The 21,944-nt window shown below is 47.8% G+C and overlaps 5 protein-coding genes and 1 long non-coding RNA gene across 6 annotated transcripts; 3 read left to right on the top strand and 3 right to left on the bottom strand.

Annotated features, from left to right (window-relative positions):
• Nucleotides 1-45: 45 nt before the first annotated feature.
• Nucleotides 46-1,661, bottom strand: LOC120893240 (protein ALP1-like). Its single transcript, XM_040295012.1, has 3 exons — nt 840-1,661; nt 677-773; nt 46-599 (listed from the first exon to the last, which is right to left on the bottom strand). Exons 1-3 carry the CDS (start codon nt 1,637-1,639, stop codon nt 141-143), a joined length of 1,356 nt encoding a protein of 451 aa, XP_040150946.1. The 5' UTR covers nt 1,640-1,661; the 3' UTR covers nt 46-140.
• A 405-nt stretch (nt 1,662-2,066) lies between these two features.
• LOC120893239 (heat shock protein 83) lies at nt 2,067-5,189 on the bottom strand. The gene is made up of 2 exons (XM_040295011.1): nt 4,991-5,189; nt 2,067-4,635 (listed from the first exon to the last, which is right to left on the bottom strand). Exon 2 carries the CDS (start codon nt 4,633-4,635, stop codon nt 2,473-2,475), a length of 2,163 nt encoding a protein of 720 aa, XP_040150945.1. The 5' UTR covers nt 4,991-5,189; the 3' UTR covers nt 2,067-2,472.
• A 1,054-nt stretch (nt 5,190-6,243) lies between these two features.
• On the top strand, nt 6,244-10,025 carry LOC120896244 (heat shock protein 83-like). Its single transcript, XM_040300228.1, has 2 exons — nt 6,244-6,441; nt 7,406-10,025. The coding sequence occupies exon 2, from the start codon at nt 7,406-7,408 to the stop codon at nt 9,566-9,568; it is 2,163 nt and encodes a 720-aa protein (XP_040156162.1). The 5' UTR covers nt 6,244-6,441; the 3' UTR covers nt 9,569-10,025.
• On the bottom strand, nt 9,328-10,462 carry LOC120896248. The gene is made up of 2 exons (XR_005738412.1): nt 10,394-10,462; nt 9,328-10,228 (listed from the first exon to the last, which is right to left on the bottom strand). It is a non-coding gene; the product is annotated as an uncharacterized LOC120896248 (long non-coding RNA).
• A 160-nt stretch (nt 10,463-10,622) lies between these two features.
• Nucleotides 10,623-13,760, top strand: LOC120896243 (putative tyrosine-protein kinase Wsck). Its single transcript, XM_040300227.1, has 4 exons — nt 10,623-11,228; nt 11,335-12,236; nt 12,315-13,000; nt 13,072-13,760. Exons 1-4 carry the CDS (start codon nt 10,999-11,001, stop codon nt 13,561-13,563), a joined length of 2,310 nt encoding a protein of 769 aa, XP_040156161.1. The 5' UTR covers nt 10,623-10,998; the 3' UTR covers nt 13,564-13,760.
• Nucleotides 13,761-18,685: 4,925 nt separating this feature from the next.
• LOC120896245 (heat shock protein 83) lies at nt 18,686-21,743 on the top strand. Its single transcript, XM_040300230.1, has 2 exons — nt 18,686-18,873; nt 19,229-21,743. The coding sequence occupies exon 2, from the start codon at nt 19,229-19,231 to the stop codon at nt 21,389-21,391; it is 2,163 nt and encodes a 720-aa protein (XP_040156164.1). The 5' UTR covers nt 18,686-18,873; the 3' UTR covers nt 21,392-21,743.
• Nucleotides 21,744-21,944: the final 201 nt, after the last annotated feature.

The raw sequence follows: 21,944 nt of genomic DNA, 5'->3' as shown, positions 1-21,944 counted from the left end.
AGACACATTAAACGACCGATCTCGTATAGAAAAGACAGTCTAGAATGAATTGGAAAATATACGTGTTGAATGTATCCTGAAACATTTTATCGTTTTGTGCTAATTGAACTAACTGGTGCCAGCCTCTTCTTCGGCAGTAGTCAATCATCGTCTACAATCAGAGGGAAACGTTCGTGCATGAACTTGCTGAGCCGATTGCGCACTTCCTCCCCGTCCATCGAGGTGATTTGGCACTCCCAGTGTGGCTGCTCCGGCGCAACGTCCTCCTCGTTGTGGCACTCGCTCCAAGCGTCCTTGTACGGCGATCCGTTCTGCTCGGCAATGTTGTGCAAAATGCAGCACGTCAGTATTATCTCGGGAACGCAGCTGGCCGCTACCATAGTGGAACACCGATTTAGCACCTTCCAGCGTCCTACCAGCCGTTCGAAGGTCCGAACGATACAGGCCCTTCCCTTCGCTGCGTACACGTTAAACGAGCGTTCGGCGGGGGTCATTTGTGTCGTCGTTGGATAGGGAGTTATCAGCCACGGTAGCAGCGGGTATTTCCCGTCGCCCAGCAGGAGCGGTAGAACGCTGCTTTTATCAATCTTTTGACCTGGCTGCGTATGAAATAGAAGAGCATAAAGTGTTTTCATCAAAATTGTTTAAATATCTCCTCATGGAATGCTCTACTCACCCCATCCAATTGCTCCATTCTTTGATATATGCTCGATTGTATCAGCATATCTGCCGCATTCGTGTGTCCCGGATGCTCACAGGATACATCCAGAAATCTGGAAATAAAAAAAAATGTCATAAATAGGGTGATCTCCTTGTGCAACGCGTTACCATGCTACCACCTTCCACGGCTGTCTACGATGGCTTGCAATATGATGGAGCTCCATCCTTTGCTGTTTATGTACTTCGCCGCATCCTTAACCGTACCCCGGTCGACCGGAATATGCAGACACCCGATCGCTCCGAACACCTGTGGAATCCCGACCAATTCCTCAAACTGCTTCACCCCACAGCGAATGTGTTTTCTGCTGAGCGGAAAATCGATCTGCCTGTCCCGGAGCAGCTTATTTACCACGCTGCAAAACAGATGTACCGATGCGCGTACGGCGCTGCTGTGCAAGTGGAACAGTGTCGCGGCCGATTCGAAATCCTTCCCCGTGCCCAGCACGTACAGGGCTACACCCATTCGCATCCTTGCCGTCATCGCCGGCTCACAATCGGCGTCTTCCAGCTCGTGTTCCAGCAGATCGTACAGGTACTGGAACGTGGCGTTATTGATACGAAAGCGTTCCAGCTGCTCCTCGGTTAACTCGTGCTCGCTGCCAGCCGGGAACAGGTGCAGTTGCTCGGGAACGGGCTGTTGTAGCCTGCTGCGGGATGTTGCTGGCTGAACTTCTTTGCGTCTCATGTTCAGAAACGACACGTCACTTAGTAGGGAGCGCCGGTGGCGATCGTACAGGATGTAGTTGCGATGCAAACGGCGCGCCAGTTTCGAAAGGAACCGGCGTCTCATGCGCACGATGTGGTCGCGCTGTCGCTTCAGATGCAGCGCAATCTGCTGCTGCAGCATCGTGCGGTACTCGTTCACGATTTCTACTATCACACGGTTAGATACCATGTCGGCCTCCATTTCGAACGACATGGACTTTAATGTGAATTGAGGAGAAAACTGTTCCAATGGCTATGCGGTGGCTGGAGGCGGGTTTGTTTTGATGCGAACGAGTTGCTGGATGACGTTTCGGAAGCGTAAACAACGCGTGATTGCACCAATACACATACACATGTAGCGCGCAGTTGAAATGCTTATACGGGCAGGGGTGTCAAACATTGTTGTGAAAATTTTGCACTTTTCCCATTTCGTAACATTGCAAGATAAAAATGTAGACATTTTAAAAATAACATACATTTTCCACTCGCAATTCATTTCTAGATGATATAAAGTCAATAAGTCCACCAAATAAATTATCTCTCGGAACTGATGATTCAAATAAAGGTTAGCTTCGTTCATGTACAAATATCGAAATAGATAGAAACAGTTTTAAACAGTACAATTCATTGTTTTTTATTGTAGAGTCCTCCGCTAAAACGCGGTTGAATTTATCAGGATATGCACAAATGTAAAGTATAACACAAAATAGCAAGGATTAGTATACAGAACTGATCAAAATTGTCGCAACGCTATTGAATGAACTAATTATCGCATGGAACAAAAATATTTCAAAAATCCTGTACTGCATTCTCTCCTGAACATCCATTATACATCGCACTCTTCCATTAACGCACATCCCTGAAAATAAAATTCTATTTTAAACCCTGCTCTCCTTCAGACCTGCATGACCTAACTGCATTAGATATCACCATTAAGAATCGCTTCACGTAAATATAACCTAAAATCTGGCATGTGTAATTTACCCTGAACACTTGAGATGGTTGATTAACCACGGAACCCCCGAAAGCTCATAGCAGCCCCTAGATTTAATCGACCTCCTCCATGTGCGACAGATCCTCCGAGTCGTCCACCAGCGGCGGAGCATCGCCCGACGCTGGGGCCGCGGCCGCAGCACCGCTGCTGCCCTCGTCCGTCGTCATCGGCTCGTCCTCGTCGATGCCCAGACCCAGCTTGATCATGCGGTAGATGCGGGACGCATGGGTTCCGGGCTCGTCCAGCGAGAAGCCGGAGGACAGCAGCGCCGTCTCGAACAGCAGAATCACCAGATCCTTCACCGCCTTATCGTTCTTGTCGGCCTCGGCGCGCTGGCGCAGCGTCTCGATGATGGCATGGTCCGGGTTGATCTCGAGATGCTTCTTGCCCGCCATGTAGCCCATGGCCGACGAGTCACGCAGCGCCTGCGCCTTCATGATGCGCTCCATGTTGGCCGACCAGCCGTACTGCGACGTCACGATGCAGCAGGGCGAGTCCACCAGACGGTTCGACACCATCACCTTCTCCACCTTGCTCTCCAGCACCGACTTCATCACCTTGCACAGGTTCTCGAACTTGGCCTTGTCCTCCTCGCGCTTCTTCTTCTCGGCCTCGTCCTCCGGCAGCTCCAGACCCTCCTTCGTCACCGACACCAGCTGCTTGCCCTTGTACTCCTTCAGCTGCTGGATCACGTACTCGTCGATCGGTTCCGTCATGTAGATCACCTCGAAGCCGCGCTTCTTCACGCGCTCCACGAACGCCGAGTTCTTCACCTGGTCGATGCTCTCGCCCGTGATGAAGTAGATCTGCGTCTGGTTCTCCTTCATGCGGCCCACGTAGTCGTTCAGCGAGCAGTACTCGTCCCCGGACGCGGACGTGTTGAAGCGCAGCAGATCGGCCAGCTTCTGCCGGTTCTGGCTGTCCTCGTGCACGCCCAGCTTCAGGTTCTTGCTGAACTGGTCGTAGAACTTCTTGTACGTCTCCTTGTCCTCGGCCAGCTCCTCGAACAGCTCCAGACACTTCTTCACCAGGTTCTTGCGGATCACCTTCAGGATCTTGTTCTGCTGCAGCATCTCGCGGGAAATGTTCAGCGGCAGGTCCTCCGAGTCGACCACGCCCTTGATGAAGTTCAGGTAGTCCGGGATCAGCTCCTCGCAGTTGTCCATGATGAACACACGGCGCACGTACAGCTTGATGTTGTTCTTCTTCTTCTTGTTCTCGAACAGATCGAACGGCATGCGGCGGGGCACGAACAGCAGCGCGCGGAAGTCCAGCTGGCCCTCCACCGAGAAGTGCTTCACCGCCAGATGGTCCTCCCAGTCGTTGGTGAGCGATTTGTAGAACTCGCCGTACTCCTCCTGCGAGATGTCGTCCGCGTTGCGCGTCCAGATCGGCTTCGTCTTGTTCAGCTCCTCGTCCTCGGTGTACTTCACCTTCACGGTCTTCTTCTTCTTGTCCTTCTTGTCCTCATCGTCCTCGGCGTCCTCTAGCTTCGGCTCGTCGTCCTTCTTCTCCTCCTTCTCTTCCTTCTTCTCCTCCTCGGCCTCGTCGTCGCTCACCTCCTTCTCGCGCTCCTTCTCCACCAGCAGCTTGATCGGGTAGCCGATGAACTGCGAGTGCTTGTTCACGATCTGCTTGATCTTGCTCTCCTCCAGGTACTCCAGCTGGTCCTCCTTGATGTGCAGCACGATCTTGGTACCGCGGCCCAGCGGCTCCCCGCTGTCCGGGCGCACCGTGAACGAGCCGCCGGCCGACGACTCCCACACGTACTGCTCGTCGTCGTTGTTCTTCGACGTCACCACCACCTTGTCGGCGACCAGGTACGCCGAGTAGAAACCGACACCGAACTGGCCGATCATGCTGATGTCTGCGCCGGCCTGCAGCGCCTCCATGAACGCCTTCGTGCCCGACTTGGCAATCGTACCGAGGTTGTTCACCAGGTCGGCCTTCGTCATGCCGATACCGGTATCGATCAGCGTCAGTGTGCCGGCCTCCTTGTTCGGGATGATCTTGATGAACAGCTCCTTGCCCGACTCCAGCTTCGAGGGATCCGTCAGCGACTCGTAGCGGATCTTGTCCAGCGCATCGGACGAGTTCGAGATCAACTCACGCAGGAAGATTTCCTTGTTCGAGTAGAACGTGTTGATGATCAGGGACATCAGCTGAGCAATCTCAGCCTGGAATGCGAAGGTCTCGCCCTCTTGTGGTTCCGGCATCTGCAAAAGAACGAAAAGAACGAATCAGATAAAGTTGAAGGATTATGGGGGAGGGCGAGGCCAATTCCTCTTTGACATGAGTCAGCAACAAAGAAACACATGGAGCCGCATTTCCGCTCAGATTAATGCCGTTTGCAGGTGCTTCCCGGCTTTCTTCTAGCAATTGCATTCTACTTTTCAGCGACAAAAAGTAATTCTAGAATCATTTCCTCTTCTATTGATCTTTTCAACCACCAATTGTGCAATCATGATGTGCTCATTATCAAAAGAACGGGTAACGGACACTTCGCGGAAATCTTTCGCTCTCTTCCTTCGCTTGGCAACACGCACAGCAAGCCTCGACCGCCACACTTACCTTGAATGAGTTTTGTGGATTTTCCTACGGTAGAACTGAGACCAATTTCACTTTCACACGGATGTGACTCGTTCAGCAATTCTGCGTTATGCACTGCACTGCCTTTTTCTCTATTCTTTTCGACACGTGCTTTGCGCCACCAGATTTTATACAGTATCAAACCGCTTCTGGAAACTTCAACCGCAAGACTACTGAGACAACGTTCATCGGCTCGGCAAATTGCCGTCCCGAGCGCCCGGCCGAATTGGAGTGGGGATAGCATGAACACACACTGCTCGACCGCACACCTCGAGCAGTATCGCGCACTTTGGTGGTGGAATTTGAATTCACCGTTTAACGCGAGCAATTTCTATATTGAGCTGAAACAAACTTTTACCCATGAAAGTTCTGGTAATTGATCATGAAGAATATTAATTATGTGATTGTTCACACTTTGGACGAATAAATTGAGCATTTTATTTTCAGCACCATCCTCCGGATTGGCTGTTTGATTGCAAGGAGTGTTGTACGATTCTATGGAAAACTTTTAATTAAAATCAATTATCGGTACAAGCACTGTAGTCGATTTACAAGCTCATATTAACTGCTTATTCAAGAAGTGGAACGAACAAATAAGATTATTCTGGAACGTTCAGTAACACCGAAAATCGATAAACTCAATGTTGGTAAAGGGTCTTACAATTTCACTTGGTGGAGCTTCATGGATCCATCATGTGATGTTCTGTGGAATACGGTATACATTAGAAAAATGTACCACCATTTGCCTTAATTAAAACTTAGTTTATTGATTAAAATAGTGCAGAAAATGGATAATTATTTCTTCATCCGGAGAAATTTCCAGTACAACAGAAAAGCTAGGTTAGGGCTGCCGGCGCCAAAATCGTTTGCCGGCGTTTTGTCAAGCAACTCGCATTGCTCGAATATGAGGGGAGGTACAGGAGTAATCTCTTCCCCTAACGAATGAACACGGTGCGTGTGGAGGAGAAATCATCCCGCTCATCGCTTCGGCTTGTTCCTGTTCATGGCACGCAGTTGCTATGCTTTTGTCAGGGGAATGCTCTACAATCATCTGGAACATTCTAGAAGGATCTCGAAAGATCCGAGTTGCTGCTTCCGTTACCCGTCTCGTTCGCTCGCACTGACAGTTTGAGTGAGAGAGTGATGAGCAACATCTATAGCAAGCTGTTCAATTTCGAGAAAGGTCTAGCGTTTGCCAGAGAACAAAGTGAACATTCGTACTAAAACCGCGCGCCGCATGTGGATTTTGTTCATTCACAAGGAAATTGTTGTCGCGTTCAGATCAAAGCGATTCGAGAGCCAGTGTATTCCGGGAAGTGTGTGAAAGCCCTGTAACCAAAGAGAAAAGTTTAAAGAACTGTTCTGTGCAGTTAATTAACAGAGTTTAGAAGTTTCGTTGATTTTAAAGAAAGAGTTCACAAATAGCTATCAAGGTATGTATGGGTTATCGAAATTGAATTGGTGTTCAATAAGGAGACTTTAGTATTCCACGGAAACTCTTTCTGCTAATACATAATTTGAGAATATACCATTGAAAGTAGCTTAAATTTTTGTGTTTTAAGCTTCAGAGAGCTGCTAATCACTTGTTTTGACTGCATCTTCTCCAGTGGTCTCTCACTTACTTTGTTAAATAATAGATTTCCAGAACGTGAGTTAATTATTTCAATGTTCGTTAAATATGTGGTCTGGATGTAGGTAGATAAGTCTGACCAAGGCTATATAATAAATTTAGGAGTCAGAACGAGCATTTTATTTTATACCATAATTTATATTGAAGAAGTGTAAAGAACGTAACTTGATTGAAGGAGGACTAAATATCGATTAGTGATGCTCTCGATTTTCTCGAAGTGTGCTTCTAAATCGAAACCTACGGATTGCAGCTAGTAATACATGTTGTAATGATTATCATCGATGCATAAACGTCTCTAGTTCTATTTATTTTCTTCTGTTTCTCTAATACTTGCCATTAAATTTAATAAAAGTTCTCCAGCGAGATGCATGCTTTATGCACCCCGCATAATGTTAGTTTTATCAGTCATTTACTCTTCATTTTCAATGCTTAAATCACCCCACGCGAGGCCATTACTCTTAACGTGGAGGAGCACTGCTATGCTATCGGCTACTCTGATCCATTTCTTGTTACGTGTCGTGAGCTCAATGCTATCTTCGATCGTTACAAACGAGACCTGATGCTTTCGGCGTGCTTAAACTGTATATGTTCAGTGGGGGCATTCTATTCTCCACAATTATCCACTTCTTACAGAGAAAGTAAATTTGAGGGCCCACTTTAAGGTCGGGGGACATTGTCCGTACTCGCTAGTGTAGTATAGATTTTTACTAGCGCATCTGGCTGTTGAATTTGAAAATTAAATAACAATCGTCTTTTTTCCATTCCAGATGCCGGAAGGACCAGAAGCCGAGACCTTCGCATTCCAGGCTGAGATTGCTCAGCTGATGTCCCTGATCATCAACACGTTCTACTCGAACAAGGAAATCTTCCTGCGTGAGTTGATCTCGAACTCGTCCGATGCGCTGGACAAGATCCGCTATGAATCGCTGACGGATCCCTCGAAGCTGGAGTCGGGCAAGGAGCTGTTCATCAAGATCATCCCGAACAAGGAGGCCGGCACACTGACGCTGATCGATACCGGTATCGGCATGACGAAGGCCGACCTGGTGAACAACCTCGGTACGATTGCCAAGTCGGGCACGAAGGCGTTCATGGAGGCGCTGCAGGCCGGCGCAGACATCAGCATGATCGGCCAGTTCGGTGTCGGTTTCTACTCGGCGTACCTGGTCGCCGACAAGGTGGTGGTGACGTCGAAGAACAACGACGACGAGCAGTACGTGTGGGAGTCGTCGGCCGGCGGCTCGTTCACGGTGCGCCCGGACAGCGGGGAGCCGCTGGGCCGCGGTACCAAGATCGTGCTGCACATCAAGGAGGACCAGCTGGAGTACCTGGAGGAGAGCAAGATCAAGCAGATCGTGAACAAGCACTCGCAGTTCATCGGCTACCCGATCAAGCTGCTGGTGGAGAAGGAGCGCGAGAAGGAGGTGAGCGACGACGAGGCCGAGGAGGAGAAGAAGGAAGAGAAGGAGGAGAAGAAGGACGACGAGCCGAAGCTAGAGGACGCCGAGGACGATGAGGACAAGAAGGACAAGAAGAAGAAGACCGTGAAGGTGAAGTACACCGAGGACGAGGAGCTGAACAAGACGAAGCCGATCTGGACGCGCAACGCGGACGACATCTCGCAGGAGGAGTACGGCGAGTTCTACAAATCGCTCACCAACGACTGGGAGGACCATCTGGCGGTGAAGCACTTCTCGGTGGAGGGCCAGCTGGACTTCCGCGCGCTGCTGTTCGTGCCCCGCCGCATGCCGTTCGATCTGTTCGAGAACAAGAAGAAGAAGAACAACATCAAGCTGTACGTGCGCCGTGTGTTCATCATGGACAACTGCGAGGAGCTGATCCCGGACTACCTGAACTTCATCAAGGGCGTGGTCGACTCGGAGGATCTGCCGCTGAACATTTCCCGCGAGATGCTGCAGCAGAACAAGATCCTGAAGGTGATCCGCAAGAACCTGGTGAAGAAGTGTCTGGAGCTGTTCGAGGAGCTGGCCGAGGACAAGGAGACGTACAAGAAGTTCTACGACCAGTTCAGCAAGAACCTGAAGCTGGGCGTGCACGAGGACAGCCAGAACCGGCAGAAGCTGGCCGATCTGCTGCGCTTCAACACGTCCGCGTCCGGGGACGAGTACTGCTCGCTGAACGACTACGTGGGCCGCATGAAGGAGAACCAGACGCAGATCTACTTCATCACGGGCGAGAGCATCGACCAGGTGAAGAACTCGGCGTTCGTGGAGCGCGTGAAGAAGCGCGGCTTCGAGGTGATCTACATGACGGAACCGATCGACGAGTACGTGATCCAGCAGCTGAAGGAGTACAAGGGCAAGCAGCTGGTGTCGGTGACGAAGGAGGGTCTGGAGCTGCCGGAGGACGAGGCCGAGAAGAAGAAGCGCGAGGAGGACAAGGCCAAGTTCGAGAACCTGTGCAAGGTGATGAAGTCGGTGCTGGAGAGCAAGGTGGAGAAGGTGATGGTGTCGAACCGTCTGGTGGACTCGCCCTGCTGCATCGTGACGTCGCAGTACGGCTGGTCGGCCAACATGGAGCGCATCATGAAGGCGCAGGCGCTGCGTGACTCGTCGGCCATGGGCTACATGGCGGGCAAGAAGCATCTCGAGATCAACCCGGACCATGCCATCATCGAGACGCTGCGCCAGCGCGCCGAGGCCGACAAGAACGATAAGGCGGTGAAGGATCTGGTGATTCTGCTGTTCGAGACGGCGCTGCTGTCCTCCGGCTTCTCGCTGGACGAGCCCGGAACCCATGCGTCCCGCATCTACCGCATGATCAAGCTGGGTCTGGGCATCGACGAGGACGAGCCGATGACGACGGACGAGGGCAGCAGCGGTGCTGCGGCGGCGGCCCCGGCATCGGGTGATGCTCCGCCGCTGGTGGACGACTCGGAGGATCTGTCGCACATGGAGGAGGTCGATTAAGGTGGTAAAGAAGCTTTAGTAGAGCTTTACAATTCGCCACACAACCGTTAAGGAAGCCACACACGCCAGTCTCTAGATTTTAAAACTATATTTATGTAAATCGATTCCAAAGGCTGATATTTGAATTAATGCAGATAGGTCGCATAGGTTTTGATAAGATTACCGATAGGATAGGAGAGCGCTGTCAGAGGTTGCACAACATTACGGTTGAAATCAGTATTGAGGGGAAGCCATAAAATAGCATAGTTTCTGTGTCCTATCTCTTGTGACTGAGGAGTAGAGCACAATATTTTCCATTTATTCCTTATCCCTCAATTGCTGTCCCAACTCATACGTTAGCATCTGATTGACCACAGCTGTACCCTTGATTGTTGAAATGAAATCGAAGTTCTAACCGCGTTATAGTGGAACATAAGACCATGGAATTAATAAACGTTTCGAGTCATTAACAAACATATATGCGCTGTTGTTATTACTTATCTGTATCTAGCTTTAGTCTAGAATTTGTAATTTCAACACACATTCTTTACAAGTGTAGATCGACCAATACGGATTTTTGTCGGTCAAGTCCTTTCTACGGGAGGGTTGTCCGGTTGGGGACAGATGATATCCAGCCTTGCAGGAGCCGACGCAGGTAACGAACATACCACCGGGCCGCACCTAAGCAATATGGTATAAATTTAGATGAATCGTTATTGAGATCTTGGATGAGTTAAGATGCATACATTAACGCGAACTTATCATTCTTTTAAAATGGTGTTAAGATACGAACGCACATCACTTCATTCGTATGAATTTTCTTGTAAAAGTACTGTAAATACTGACCAAAAATGAGTCTTCCGCTCTTCACATCATCCACAGCATAGACCATCTATCGCTTGGTTTGCGATCACAGCACGATCTCTAGTGATCTTGGCACGCCCGCTCCCATCGCACACGCACACAGTCAAACATTGTTGACGCGTTGCTGTTGATCGGTCTTTTGTTTTCCACGACGTTCTTTCTCCCCCATTCCGCGTGGAAGAATGTTTGCCGTCGCTCGAGCGAGCCGACGCGGCGAGAAAGGTGGGGGATAGCAACGGTTGCTATAGTCAATACACAGGCAGAACGGTTACACACCCGTCAGGTGTGCGTGTATCGTGTGTCTGTACCTCCCTCTCGTCCGATCTGCTCTGTGCGCGATCTCACACGATTCGTCATTGCAGCCTATAAACAAAGTGCATCTCGCTGCAGAGCAAACCGCTCTGATTACATTCGCCAGGGTGTGATCACTGGGTGTAACAATTAAAACGCGTGGTGCACTCGTGGATTCAGCAGCAGCAGCAGCAGCAGCAGCAGTGGTCAGCGAGCGCGTTGTAGTGTTACAGTAAAGCGCGAGGGTTTTCTTCATTGCGGGATGGCAGCATAAAAGTGTGTCACAACAGTAAACGATGTCATCTGCACGCCCAGCAATCAACCCTCCGTCGGTGGTGGTCCATTTTCATCGCTGGCAAAGCTTGTCGCTGTGCGTGCTTACACTGCTCAGCATCTGCGGTGGCCTGGCGGGAGCAGAAAAGCGAGCATACTTTGGTTGCTACGAACGGGATCGCTTTGCCAGGTTGGCCCTGACGACGGAACATCTGGACGAATGCGTCGATAGCTGTGCGAACAGCTTCCACAGGTAGGCCATGCCCGGGAAGCCTTTGTGCTTTGTGTGTGGTGGTGGTGGTGGTGGGCATTAATAGGGCTTTGTTGCTGGTACACTTACCTGGCTCATTTTGTTTAAGGTATGCCGAACTGTCCGGCTCCCGGTGTAGCTGCACCAACACCATCCAAACCCGCATCGTGGAGGACCGGGAGTGCGATCTGAAGTGTGGCAAGCAGCCGGACGCAAACTGTGGCGGAGTCAATGCGCAGGCGGTGTACGAGACGGGCATCGATGTGGCCGGACCGGTGCGTAATCTACGCGTCGAGGGTGAGCAGAAGGAGGACACGATCGCCATCCGGTGGGATCTGCCGGCCGACGACGGTGTGATGGTGGAGGAGTTTGAGATCGTTGCCGAGGCGACACGCACGTACGCCAGTTTCCGGATATATCCGGTACGATGGTCCGTACACAACACCTCGACCGGGTTCGAGCTGTCCAACCTGCAGCCCGGCACGGACTACAACGTTACGGTGGTGTCGGTGTCGGCTCGAGGGGCCGGTGGACGGGCCAGCATTGCCGGCAGCACGGAGATCGGCCACCCGGATCCGGAACCTGAGGAGCCGATCATTCTGCGCCGGTTCGAATCGACCATACTGATACAGATCCCGCGGGCAGTGAATGATAACGGACCGGTCAATTACTACCGCGTGGTGGTGCATTACGTCAACAGCGAGCTGATACAGCAGATAGACGAAAGCCAGCTCGGCACGTTCCAGCAGTCGAAGGAAAACAAGGTCCCGTACTACATCGCGGCCGAGCTGGAGATGAAGGACGACGAGTCGCTACAGTTCACCGTGGGCGATGGGCGCGAGTATCGCAGCTACTTCAACCCGCCGATAACAGCCCGCACGCACGTGCACATCTCGATCGGTGTGGTGAGCATACTGAACCATGTGGTGAAGGTGCGGTACGCCACGACCACGCACGAGCAGCATCAGTATCCGGACCATCATCATGTGAATTTGAAAACGGTTGAAATTGGTAAGGACCGGTTGTCGTGTTTAAACCCGCACTGCAGTTATTTTAAATTCGAATGTTTATGTTTCTTTGTTTGTTCAGAACGAAATGAAACACTTATCGCGATCCTCACCACTGCCTGCATCCTGTTCGGCGTCGTACTGACCGGTGCGATCATTCTGTACGTGTACTTGCACTTTAAAACGCCCGCTGCCAACACGCGCCCCTTCGGAGATCATCACGAGCTGACGCTGCAGGGCCCCATACTTGAGGTGGAGAACAATGGCTACATGCCGGACATTTACGAGCAGCGCGGCTTCGAGGCGGAACTGCGCGACATCATCGAGGGGCTGGAGCCGGCGAAAAACCACGCCCGGAAGTACCTGAGCCTGGACATTAACCGGGTGCTGGGCAGCGGGAAGTATGGCGACGTACTGCTGGGAGCGTTGCAGCTGTCCCAGGAGCAGGACGGCGATATGCCGGCCCAGGTGCACGTCATTACGGACGACATGGAGAGCGTCGATCAGATAGCGTTTCTGAACGAGTTCCGACGCCTAACTGCGCTCGAGGGCCACGCGAACGTGATTCTGTTCTACGGTGTTTGCGTTACGCCCGACTGGTGCTATCTGCTGTTCGAGCAGATGCAAACCACGCTCAAGCAGACGCTGCTGAACGCACGCGTACCGGCCAGTGCGAACAGTGTGAAGTTTTCGACCATCTCGGAAGAGATAGTGGTGAACATCCTCTGTTTGGTGTGCGATGGAATGCAGTTCTTAGCCGACAACAATGTAAGCGATTTTTGCGCCTCGACTTGCTAAACGTTTGGTACATGTTTTTATTTCTTTATATTTCTTTGCAGGTTGTAAGCAAAAAGCTGTGCGCCCGCACCGTGTACGTAAATACCAAATTCGAGGTAAAGGTCAGTGCCTTCGGGCCACCGCTTAATGCGGAGGATACCGGCAGCCCGATTGCAATTAGCCGCTGGCACGCGCCCGAGGTGATCAAATTCCAAAACCACTCCACCAAAAGCGACGTGTGGTCGTTCGGGTTGCTAATCTGGGAGTGCTGCTGTCTCGGGGCAACGCCGTACGGCACCACGACGACGGACAATCTCTTTGCGGCGATACGTGCCGGCCAAAAGCCGGAACGGCCCAGCTTTATGTACGAGGATCTGTACCAGCTGTGCCTGAATTGCTGGGATCTGGACGCTAGCGATAGGCCCAGCTTTGACGATTTACGGCGCTATCTGCGACAAACGCTACCGATGCTCCGGTATCTGCTGTCGTTTGAGCGCAAGCAGAATGTGCAGCTACCACCGTACTTACCGCACCTCGAGGCAGCATCTGAATGAACGGCCCATGAGGGGGGGAGTCAGTCCGTGAACAGTATTTTCGAGAAATGCAACTTAATTCCGTCCAGTTCTGTACTGTAGAGCACCATTCCATGTCTTACCTCTAATGTGAGACCTATTTTTTACTTTGAAGTTGGTACGTTTTATTGATCATTTTTATAACAATAAATAAATAACGTTTTGTATTAACATTTTTATTGGAACGAATTCTCAACATAAACGAAAACGATGGGTGCGATGAAGAAGAAAAACAAGCTATGGCGTAATGTTTCATGTTATTTAACATGTTATTATATACACTACATCTTGTAGTATTGTTTGTGTAATTTACATAGACTAAAAAAATTATTTTGAATTTGTAGCTTTGAATGGATCTTGATTTACCACCGTTCTACATGCAGTGTAAACGTTGCCAACTGTACGGGCACGGTGCGAATAATTGTAATCGCGTTGCTAGATGCAACAAATGTGCTGACGATCATAATTCGTCAGTGTGCCCACTCACAGCTGGGTCATCTTCAAGTGATGGCAAAGTGCCAGAGCACAAACTGAAATGCGCGAATTGCGGCGGTAACCATACAGCTACTTTCAGCGGATGTCCTAAACGTCCCGCTACCAATCTACCTAAAGAACCGAAACGTACAACTTCTTTCAACATGGAAAAAAATAGCTTTCCTGCTCTACCACAGACAAAAACAATTCAGGGATGGAAACAACTTGAACAAAACCCAGTCAAATTTGTAAATTTCAGACAAAATGAAACCGCGTCAGGCGAACTTTTTAATTCTTCGGAAATAATTCCAATTGTAGGCGAAGTTTTTCAGAAGCTACAAAAGTGCAAAACAAAGCAGGATCAAATAACAGTGATCTTTGAGGTAGTTGCTAAATTTTGTTTCCCGTGATGGATTGCGCAGACAATTTTAATATTTCCTACTGGAATGCTAATGGCATTGCCAACAAAAAGATGGATTTAATCTACTATTTAAGCCGATATGATATTGATGCTGTATTGATTGTTGAGACATTTCTGAAACCAGTGCACGCTTTTTCTATTCCGAATTATATAGTATACAGAGTTGATAGATTATCGGGACCAAAAGGTGGTGTTCTAATAGCGATCAAATGCAATTTTAGACACCAATTGCTAAAACATAATAAACTAGGGATAATCGAAACATTAAGTGTTAAAGTGCTCACTAGACTAGGAGAATTTACTTTAATAGCAGCATATCACCCAGGTAAAAATACCAACTTAGTTACATTTCAACAAGATATCAAGAAACTTTCAGCGCGAAACGACAACTATTTCATCTGTGGCGATTTTAATGCGCGACATAAATCATGGAATTGTGTCTCTACAAATGCAGCCGGAAAACTCCTTTTTGCTGAAGCACAAAAAGGTAAATTTTCTATACATTTCCCAGATAAACCAACATACATTCCTATCGACCCCACAAGAAATACTTCAACGTTGGACTTAATGCTAACAAAAAATCTGTATTCAATATCGAAATTACGAACTATCACTGCTCTCACTTCGGATCATTTGCCAGTTACATTCAGTATAAAACATTCATCAGCTAATTTTGTTTCCAACAAAGGTATTTATAATTACAAAAAAGCAGACTGGAATATTTTCAAAAATATTATAAATAATAGTATCGACTTGACCACAATACACCCAAATGACATAATTAACGCTACACAAATCGATGATATGCTACATAACTTAACCTCACTTATTACAACAGCTAAACAAAGTGCCATTCCAAAAGCAATTCCGGGAAAATATAACATTATCATTCCAGATTACATTATTGCTCTAATTAAACTAAGAAATAAATACAGGAAGAAATGGCAAAGACACAGACGTAATATTACCTTTCGGAATTATTATCATGCACTTAAAACAGAGATAGAGCAGCAAATGTCACTAGCCCGTAACAGAGCTTGGTCTGATACATTAAAAAGTATAAATACACAACAAAATAATACAAATAACCTATTCAAATTTGTAAAAATAGTTAAAAACAAGCAACATACTATTCAAACGCTAAAGCTAGGAAACAACATCTTCCTAACAGCCACTGAAAAATGTAACGCCCTCAAAACACATTTTGAAAACTCTCATTACTTAACTTACAACACAAATAGTCCAATGGAAAGGAAAGTTACAAAAACAATAGAATTTTTCTTTGCGAGAAACCAAAATCACTCCTTGGATCCAGGTTACTTGGTTAAACCAAAATTACTCATGAACATAATCAAAAATCTTAAAAATAAAAAATCAGCAGGCTGTGACGAAATTAACAACACAGAGATTAAAATGCTTCCTAAAAAGGCAGTACTCTACCTCAAAATAATATTTGATAGTTGTCTTAAACTAGGTTACTTTCCTTCACAATGGAAAAAAGCAAAAAGAGTGGCTATTCCAAAACCCGGAAAAGATCATTCTAATCCTGGAAACTACAGACCAATATCCCTTCTGAGCTGCATAGGTAAACTTTTTGAGAAAATTATTGCACGCAATATACGTTCTCATACAGACATTAACAATATCATCCCACAGTCACAATTTGGTTTTCAACCCGAAAAATCAACAACTCATCAGATACATAGACTCAAAAATTATATCATAGAAAATCGGAATAGAAAAAGATCTACTGGTTTAGTTTTGTTAGATACTGAGAAAGCTTTCGATTCCATTTGGCATGACGGCCTGTTATATAAATTAATTCAATATAATTTTCCTACGTATATTATAAAAATAATTCAGTCCTTTCTCAGCAATCGAAAAAGCTCAGTTCATATTGGGCACACTAAATCAAATTTCTTTAAACCCATAGCGGGAGTACCACAAGGTAGTATATTATCGCCAATACTATTTAATATATTTATTTCTGACATTCCCTCTACAAACAACTGTACAAATTATCTATATGCAGACGACCTAGCAATCGCGGCTACGGCCAGAAGTCCGAGCTCAATAATCAAAGCCTTAAATGGCACATTAAAAGCATACGCCAAGTTCTGCAATAGATGGAAGCTTAAAACAAACGCAAATAAATCTGAGGCAATCTTCTTCACGAGAAACACTAGTTTACGCAAATTACCTAGTAATGAAGTTAGCTTTATGCAAGGAAATATTACATGGAAAGATCAAGTTAAATACCTTGGAGTACATTTAGAAAAACGCATGACATTTAAAACCCACATAGAAAAACAATTAGAAAAAGTAGACAAATTACTAAAAATTTTATATCCTTTCCTAAATAGGAAATCAAAACTAAATTTGCAAAACAAAAAATTTGTTTACGGCTTATATACGCCCGATTCTGACGTACGCAGCGCCGGCATGGATTAGTTGTGCGTACTCTCATAGAAAAAAACTTCAAGTTAGACAAAACAAAATATTAAAAATGATCATGAACTTACCACCTTGGCATAACACAAACGATTTACACAAAAGAAGTAATTTAGTAAAAATGGAGGAATTTATAGGAAATTTAAATGTAAATTACGCAAACAAATGTCGCCAGAGCTCAAGTAGCATAATTAATCAACTAGTTGAACAACGTATCTAAGCATAAAATATGAGTTTATAATTTTCTGTACAAAGCTCTCCTCTTCTCTATCTAGTTAAGGATTAGGTCTAAGAAAATGTAGGTTAAGATATAGGTTAGATATATATGTGTTTAGGTTAAGTCTAAAATTGCATGGGTTTTTTTTTGCACTTTTCCCATATACTCAGATTTAAAATCAGCAAACAACATATATTCTACTCAGCTATGCTATAAAAATTCCCGATTATTGAGGAGAGCACATTGCGTACCCAATGTTAAAGAACGTTCGATTCTATATGTATTTTTTTTTTTTTCTTTATATCCACAATAAACATCTCTACTCTCTCTCTACCACCGTTCTACCAGCAAAAAAAACGGACGGTACCGGTGATATTTGAATTTCTTGTTTGTAAACAAAGAACTGTCAAACGAGCGAGTGAAGAAGAAATTTTGGGGAAGTGGAAGTTTTTGTATATTCACAGAAAATCAGCAGCAATTTCTCACATTATCACAAAATTATTTAAATTTTACAATATTCGTTTTAACACCAACTCCAAATGACAAAATTTAATTATCAATGCACACAGTTCCGCTAATAGAAGCTGTCAGTAGGAGTGAACGAGACCGGTAACGGAAGCCGCGCCTCGGATCTTTCGAGATGCTTCTAGAATGTTCTAGAACATTCTAGACCATTCCCCTTACAAATGCATAGCAACTGCGAGCCATGAACAGGAACAAGCCGAAGCGATGAGCGGGATGATTTCTCCTCCACACGCACCGTGTTCATTCGTTAGGGGAAGAGATTACTCCTGTACCTCCCCTCATATTCGAGCAATGCGAGTTGCTTGACAAAACGCCGGCAAACGATTTTGGCGCCGGCAGCCCTAACCTAGCTTTTCTGTTGTACTGGAAATTTCTCCGGATGAAGAAATAATTATCCATTTTCTGCACTATTTTAATCAATAAACTAAGTTTTAATTAAGGCAAATGGTGGTACATTTTTCTAATGTATACCGTATTCCACAGAACATCACATGATGGATCCATGAAGCTCCACCAAGTGAAATTGTAAGACCCTTTACCAACATTGAGTTTATCGATTTTCGGTGTTACTGAACGTTCCAGAATAATCTTATTTGTTCGTTCCACTTCTTGAATAAGCAGTTAATATGAGCTTGTAAATCGACTACAGTGCTTGTACCGATAATTGATTTTAATTAAAAGTTTTCCATAGAATCGTACAACACTCCTTGCAATCAAACAGCCAAACCGGAGGATGGTGCTGAAAATAAAATGCTCAATTTGTTCGTCCAAAGTGTGAACAATCACATAATTAATATTCTTCATGATCAATTACCAGAACTTTCATGGGTAAAAGCTTGTTTCAGCTCAATTCAGAAATTGCTCGCGTTAAACGGTGAATTCAAATTCCACCACCAAAGTGCGCGATACTGCTCGAGGTGTGCGGTCGAGCAGTGTGTGTTCATGCTATCCCCACTCCAATTCGGCCGGGCGTTCGGGACGGCAATTTGCCGAGCCGATGAACGTTGTCTCAGTAGTCTTGCGGTTGAAGTTTCCAGAAGCGGTTTGATACTGTATAAAATCTGGTGGCGCAAAGCACGTGTCGAAAAGAATAGAGAAAAAGGCAGTGCAGTGCATAACGCAGAATTGCTGAACGAGTCACATCCATGTGAAAGTGAAATTGGTCTCAGTTCTACCGTAGGAAAATCCACAAAACTCATTCAAGGTAAGTGTGGCGGTCGAGGCTTGCTGTGCGTGTTGCCAAGCGAAGGAAGAGAGCGAAAGATTTCCGCGAAGTGTCCGTTACCCGTTCTTTTGATAATGAGCACATCATGATTGCACAATTGGTGGTTGAAAAGATCAATAGAAGAGGAAATGATTCTAGAATTACTTTTTGTCGCTGAAAAGTAGAATGCAATTGCTAGAAGAAAGCCGGGAAGCACCTGCAAACGGCATTAATCTGAGCGGAAATGCGGCTCCATGTGTTTCTTTGTTGCTGACTCATGTCAAAGAGGAATTGGCCTCGCCCTCCCCCATAATCCTTCAACTTTATCTGATTCGTTCTTTTCGTTCTTTTGCAGATGCCGGAACCACAAGAGGGCGAGACCTTCGCATTCCAGGCTGAGATTGCTCAGCTGATGTCCCTGATCATCAACACGTTCTACTCGAACAAGGAAATCTTCCTGCGTGAGTTGATCTCGAACTCGTCCGATGCGCTGGACAAGATCCGCTATGAATCGCTGACGGATCCCTCAAAGCTGGAGTCGGGCAAGGAGCTGTTCATCAAGATCATCCCGAACAAGGAGGCCGGCACACTGACGCTGATCGATACCGGTATCGGCATGACGAAGGCCGACCTGGTGAACAACCTCGGTACGATTGCCAAGTCGGGCACGAAGGCGTTCATGGAGGCGCTGCAGGCCGGCGCAGACATCAGCATGATCGGCCAGTTCGGTGTCGGTTTCTACTCGGCGTACCTGGTCGCCGACAAGGTGGTGGTGACGTCGAAGAACAACGACGACGAGCAGTACGTGTGGGAGTCGTCGGCCGGCGGCTCGTTCACGGTGCGCCCGGACAGCGGGGAGCCGCTGGGCCGCGGTACCAAGATCGTGCTGCACATCAAGGAGGACCAGCTGGAGTACCTGGAGGAGAGCAAGATCAAGCAGATCGTGAACAAGCACTCGCAGTTCATCGGCTACCCGATCAAGCTGCTGGTGGAGAAGGAGCGCGAGAAGGAGGTGAGCGACGACGAGGCCGAGGAGGAGAAGAAGGAAGAGAAGGAGGAGAAGAAGGACGACGAGCCGAAGCTAGAGGACGCCGAGGACGATGAGGACAAGAAGGACAAGAAGAAGAAGACCGTGAAGGTGAAGTACACCGAGGACGAGGAGCTGAACAAGACGAAGCCGATCTGGACGCGCAACGCGGACGACATCTCGCAGGAGGAGTACGGCGAGTTCTACAAATCGCTCACCAACGACTGGGAGGACCATCTGGCGGTGAAGCACTTCTCGGTGGAGGGCCAGCTGGACTTCCGCGCGCTTCTGTTCGTGCCCCGCCGCATGCCGTTCGATCTGTTCGAGAACAAGAAGAAGAAGAACAACATCAAGCTGTACGTGCGCCGTGTGTTCATCATGGACAACTGCGAGGAGCTGATCCCGGACTACCTGAACTTCATCAAGGGCGTGGTCGACTCGGAGGACCTGCCGCTGAACATTTCCCGCGAGATGCTGCAGCAGAACAAGATCCTGAAGGTGATCCGCAAGAACCTGGTGAAGAAGTGTCTGGAGCTGTTCGAGGAGCTGGCCGAGGACAAGGAGACGTACAAGAAGTTCTACGACCAGTTCAGCAAGAACCTGAAGCTGGGCGTGCACGAGGACAGCCAGAACCGGCAGAAGCTGGCCGATCTGCTGCGCTTCAACACGTCCGCGTCCGGGGACGAGTACTGCTCGCTGAACGACTACGTGGGCCGCATGAAGGAGAACCAGACGCAGATCTACTTCATCACGGGCGAGAGCATCGACCAGGTGAAGAACTCGGCGTTCGTGGAGCGCGTGAAGAAGCGCGGCTTCGAGGTGATCTACATGACGGAACCGATCGACGAGTACGTGATCCAGCAGCTGAAGGAGTACAAGGGCAAGCAGCTGGTGTCGGTGACGAAGGAGGGTCTGGAGCTGCCGGAGGACGAGGCCGAGAAGAAGAAGCGCGAGGAGGACAAGGCCAAGTTCGAGAACCTGTGCAAGGTGATGAAGTCGGTGCTGGAGAGCAAGGTGGAGAAGGTGATGGTGTCGAACCGTCTGGTGGACTCGCCCTGCTGCATCGTGACGTCGCAGTACGGCTGGTCGGCCAACATGGAGCGCATCATGAAGGCGCAGGCGCTGCGTGACTCGTCGGCCATGGGCTACATGGCGGGCAAGAAGCATCTCGAGATCAACCCGGACCATGCCATCATCGAGACGCTGCGCCAGCGCGCCGAGGCGGACAAGAACGATAAGGCGGTGAAGGATCTGGTGATTCTGCTGTTCGAGACGGCGCTGCTGTCCTCCGGCTTCTCGCTGGACGAGCCCGGAACCCATGCGTCCCGCATCTACCGCATGATCAAGCTGGGTCTGGGCATCGACGAGGACGAGCCGATGACGACGGATGAGGGCAGCAGCGGTGCTGCGGCGGCGGCCCCGGCATCGGGTGATGCTCCGCCGCTGGTGGACGACTCGGAGGATCTGTCGCACATGGAGGAGGTCGATTAAATCGAATTGTGTACAAATTAAGCTTACGTACTTGTATTCCAGGAAGGAGTTATCATGACCCCCCATACTAGGTTATCTTTTGTACGGTACAATTAATCCTCACGCACAACACTCCAGCACAACTGCTTTTCTTTTTTGGGTATGTTGTGTTTGCATACTGCAGACAGACTAGCTTTTTAGAGAAAGAGAATGAAATCGGGTATAGCGCAGGAGTTGTGTGCATGTTTTAAGTTGTTACGTTACAAGATCTCGTTAGGTTGGATAAATGCGTTCCTCGAGTTACGCCATAATCTCAATTATTGAAGTATGGAATGAACAAAGATTAATAAGGAAATAAAAACAAAGTTTATAACAAATGTATATCTCTGGTTCTTTTAATTTTTTACTATTAATTGTATAAAATTATTCTTCGTATCTCTTTTATATAGCAATTGACTTTTCAGGAAGAGAGTGGACACATGGACTTAATGCTGGAATGTCTCTATGGTTGCTTGGATTAAAGTATTATTCTTAAAACGACACCGACTTGACTTGAGTGCCACACGTTCCGAGG

This window comes from Anopheles arabiensis, chromosome 2, assembly GCF_016920715.1.
Source record: "Anopheles arabiensis isolate DONGOLA chromosome 2, AaraD3, whole genome shotgun sequence".
In the NCBI taxonomy this organism is placed as follows: Eukaryota; Metazoa; Arthropoda; class Insecta; order Diptera; family Culicidae; genus Anopheles; species Anopheles arabiensis.
The sequence above is the reverse complement of the archived record's forward strand: the minus strand, read 5'-3'. Positions and strand labels throughout refer to the sequence as shown.

Coding starts and splice junctions, on each gene's coding strand:
- LOC120893240 (XM_040295012.1), bottom strand. CDS start 1,639: ATGTCGTTCGAAATGGAGGCCGACATGGTATCTAACCGTGTGATAGTA. Junction 774..839: donor ATCGTAGACAGCCGTGGAAG/GTGGTAGCATGG, acceptor TTTTATTTCCAG/ATTTCTGGATGTATCCTGTG. Junction 600..676: donor GAATGGAGCAATTGGATGGG/GTGAGTAGAGCA, acceptor TTTCATACGCAG/CCAGGTCAAAAGATTGATAA.
- LOC120893239 (XM_040295011.1), bottom strand. CDS start 4,635: ATGCCGGAACCACAAGAGGGCGAGACCTTCGCATTCCAGGCTGAGATT.
- LOC120896244 (XM_040300228.1), top strand. CDS start 7,406: ATGCCGGAAGGACCAGAAGCCGAGACCTTCGCATTCCAGGCTGAGATT.
- LOC120896243 (XM_040300227.1), top strand. CDS start 10,999: ATGTCATCTGCACGCCCAGCAATCAACCCTCCGTCGGTGGTGGTCCAT. Junction 12,237..12,314: donor TTTGAAAACGGTTGAAATTG/GTAAGGACCGGT, acceptor TTGTTTGTTCAG/AACGAAATGAAACACTTATC. Junction 13,001..13,071: donor AGTTCTTAGCCGACAACAAT/GTAAGCGATTTT, acceptor ATTTCTTTGCAG/GTTGTAAGCAAAAAGCTGTG.
- LOC120896245 (XM_040300230.1), top strand. CDS start 19,229: ATGCCGGAACCACAAGAGGGCGAGACCTTCGCATTCCAGGCTGAGATT.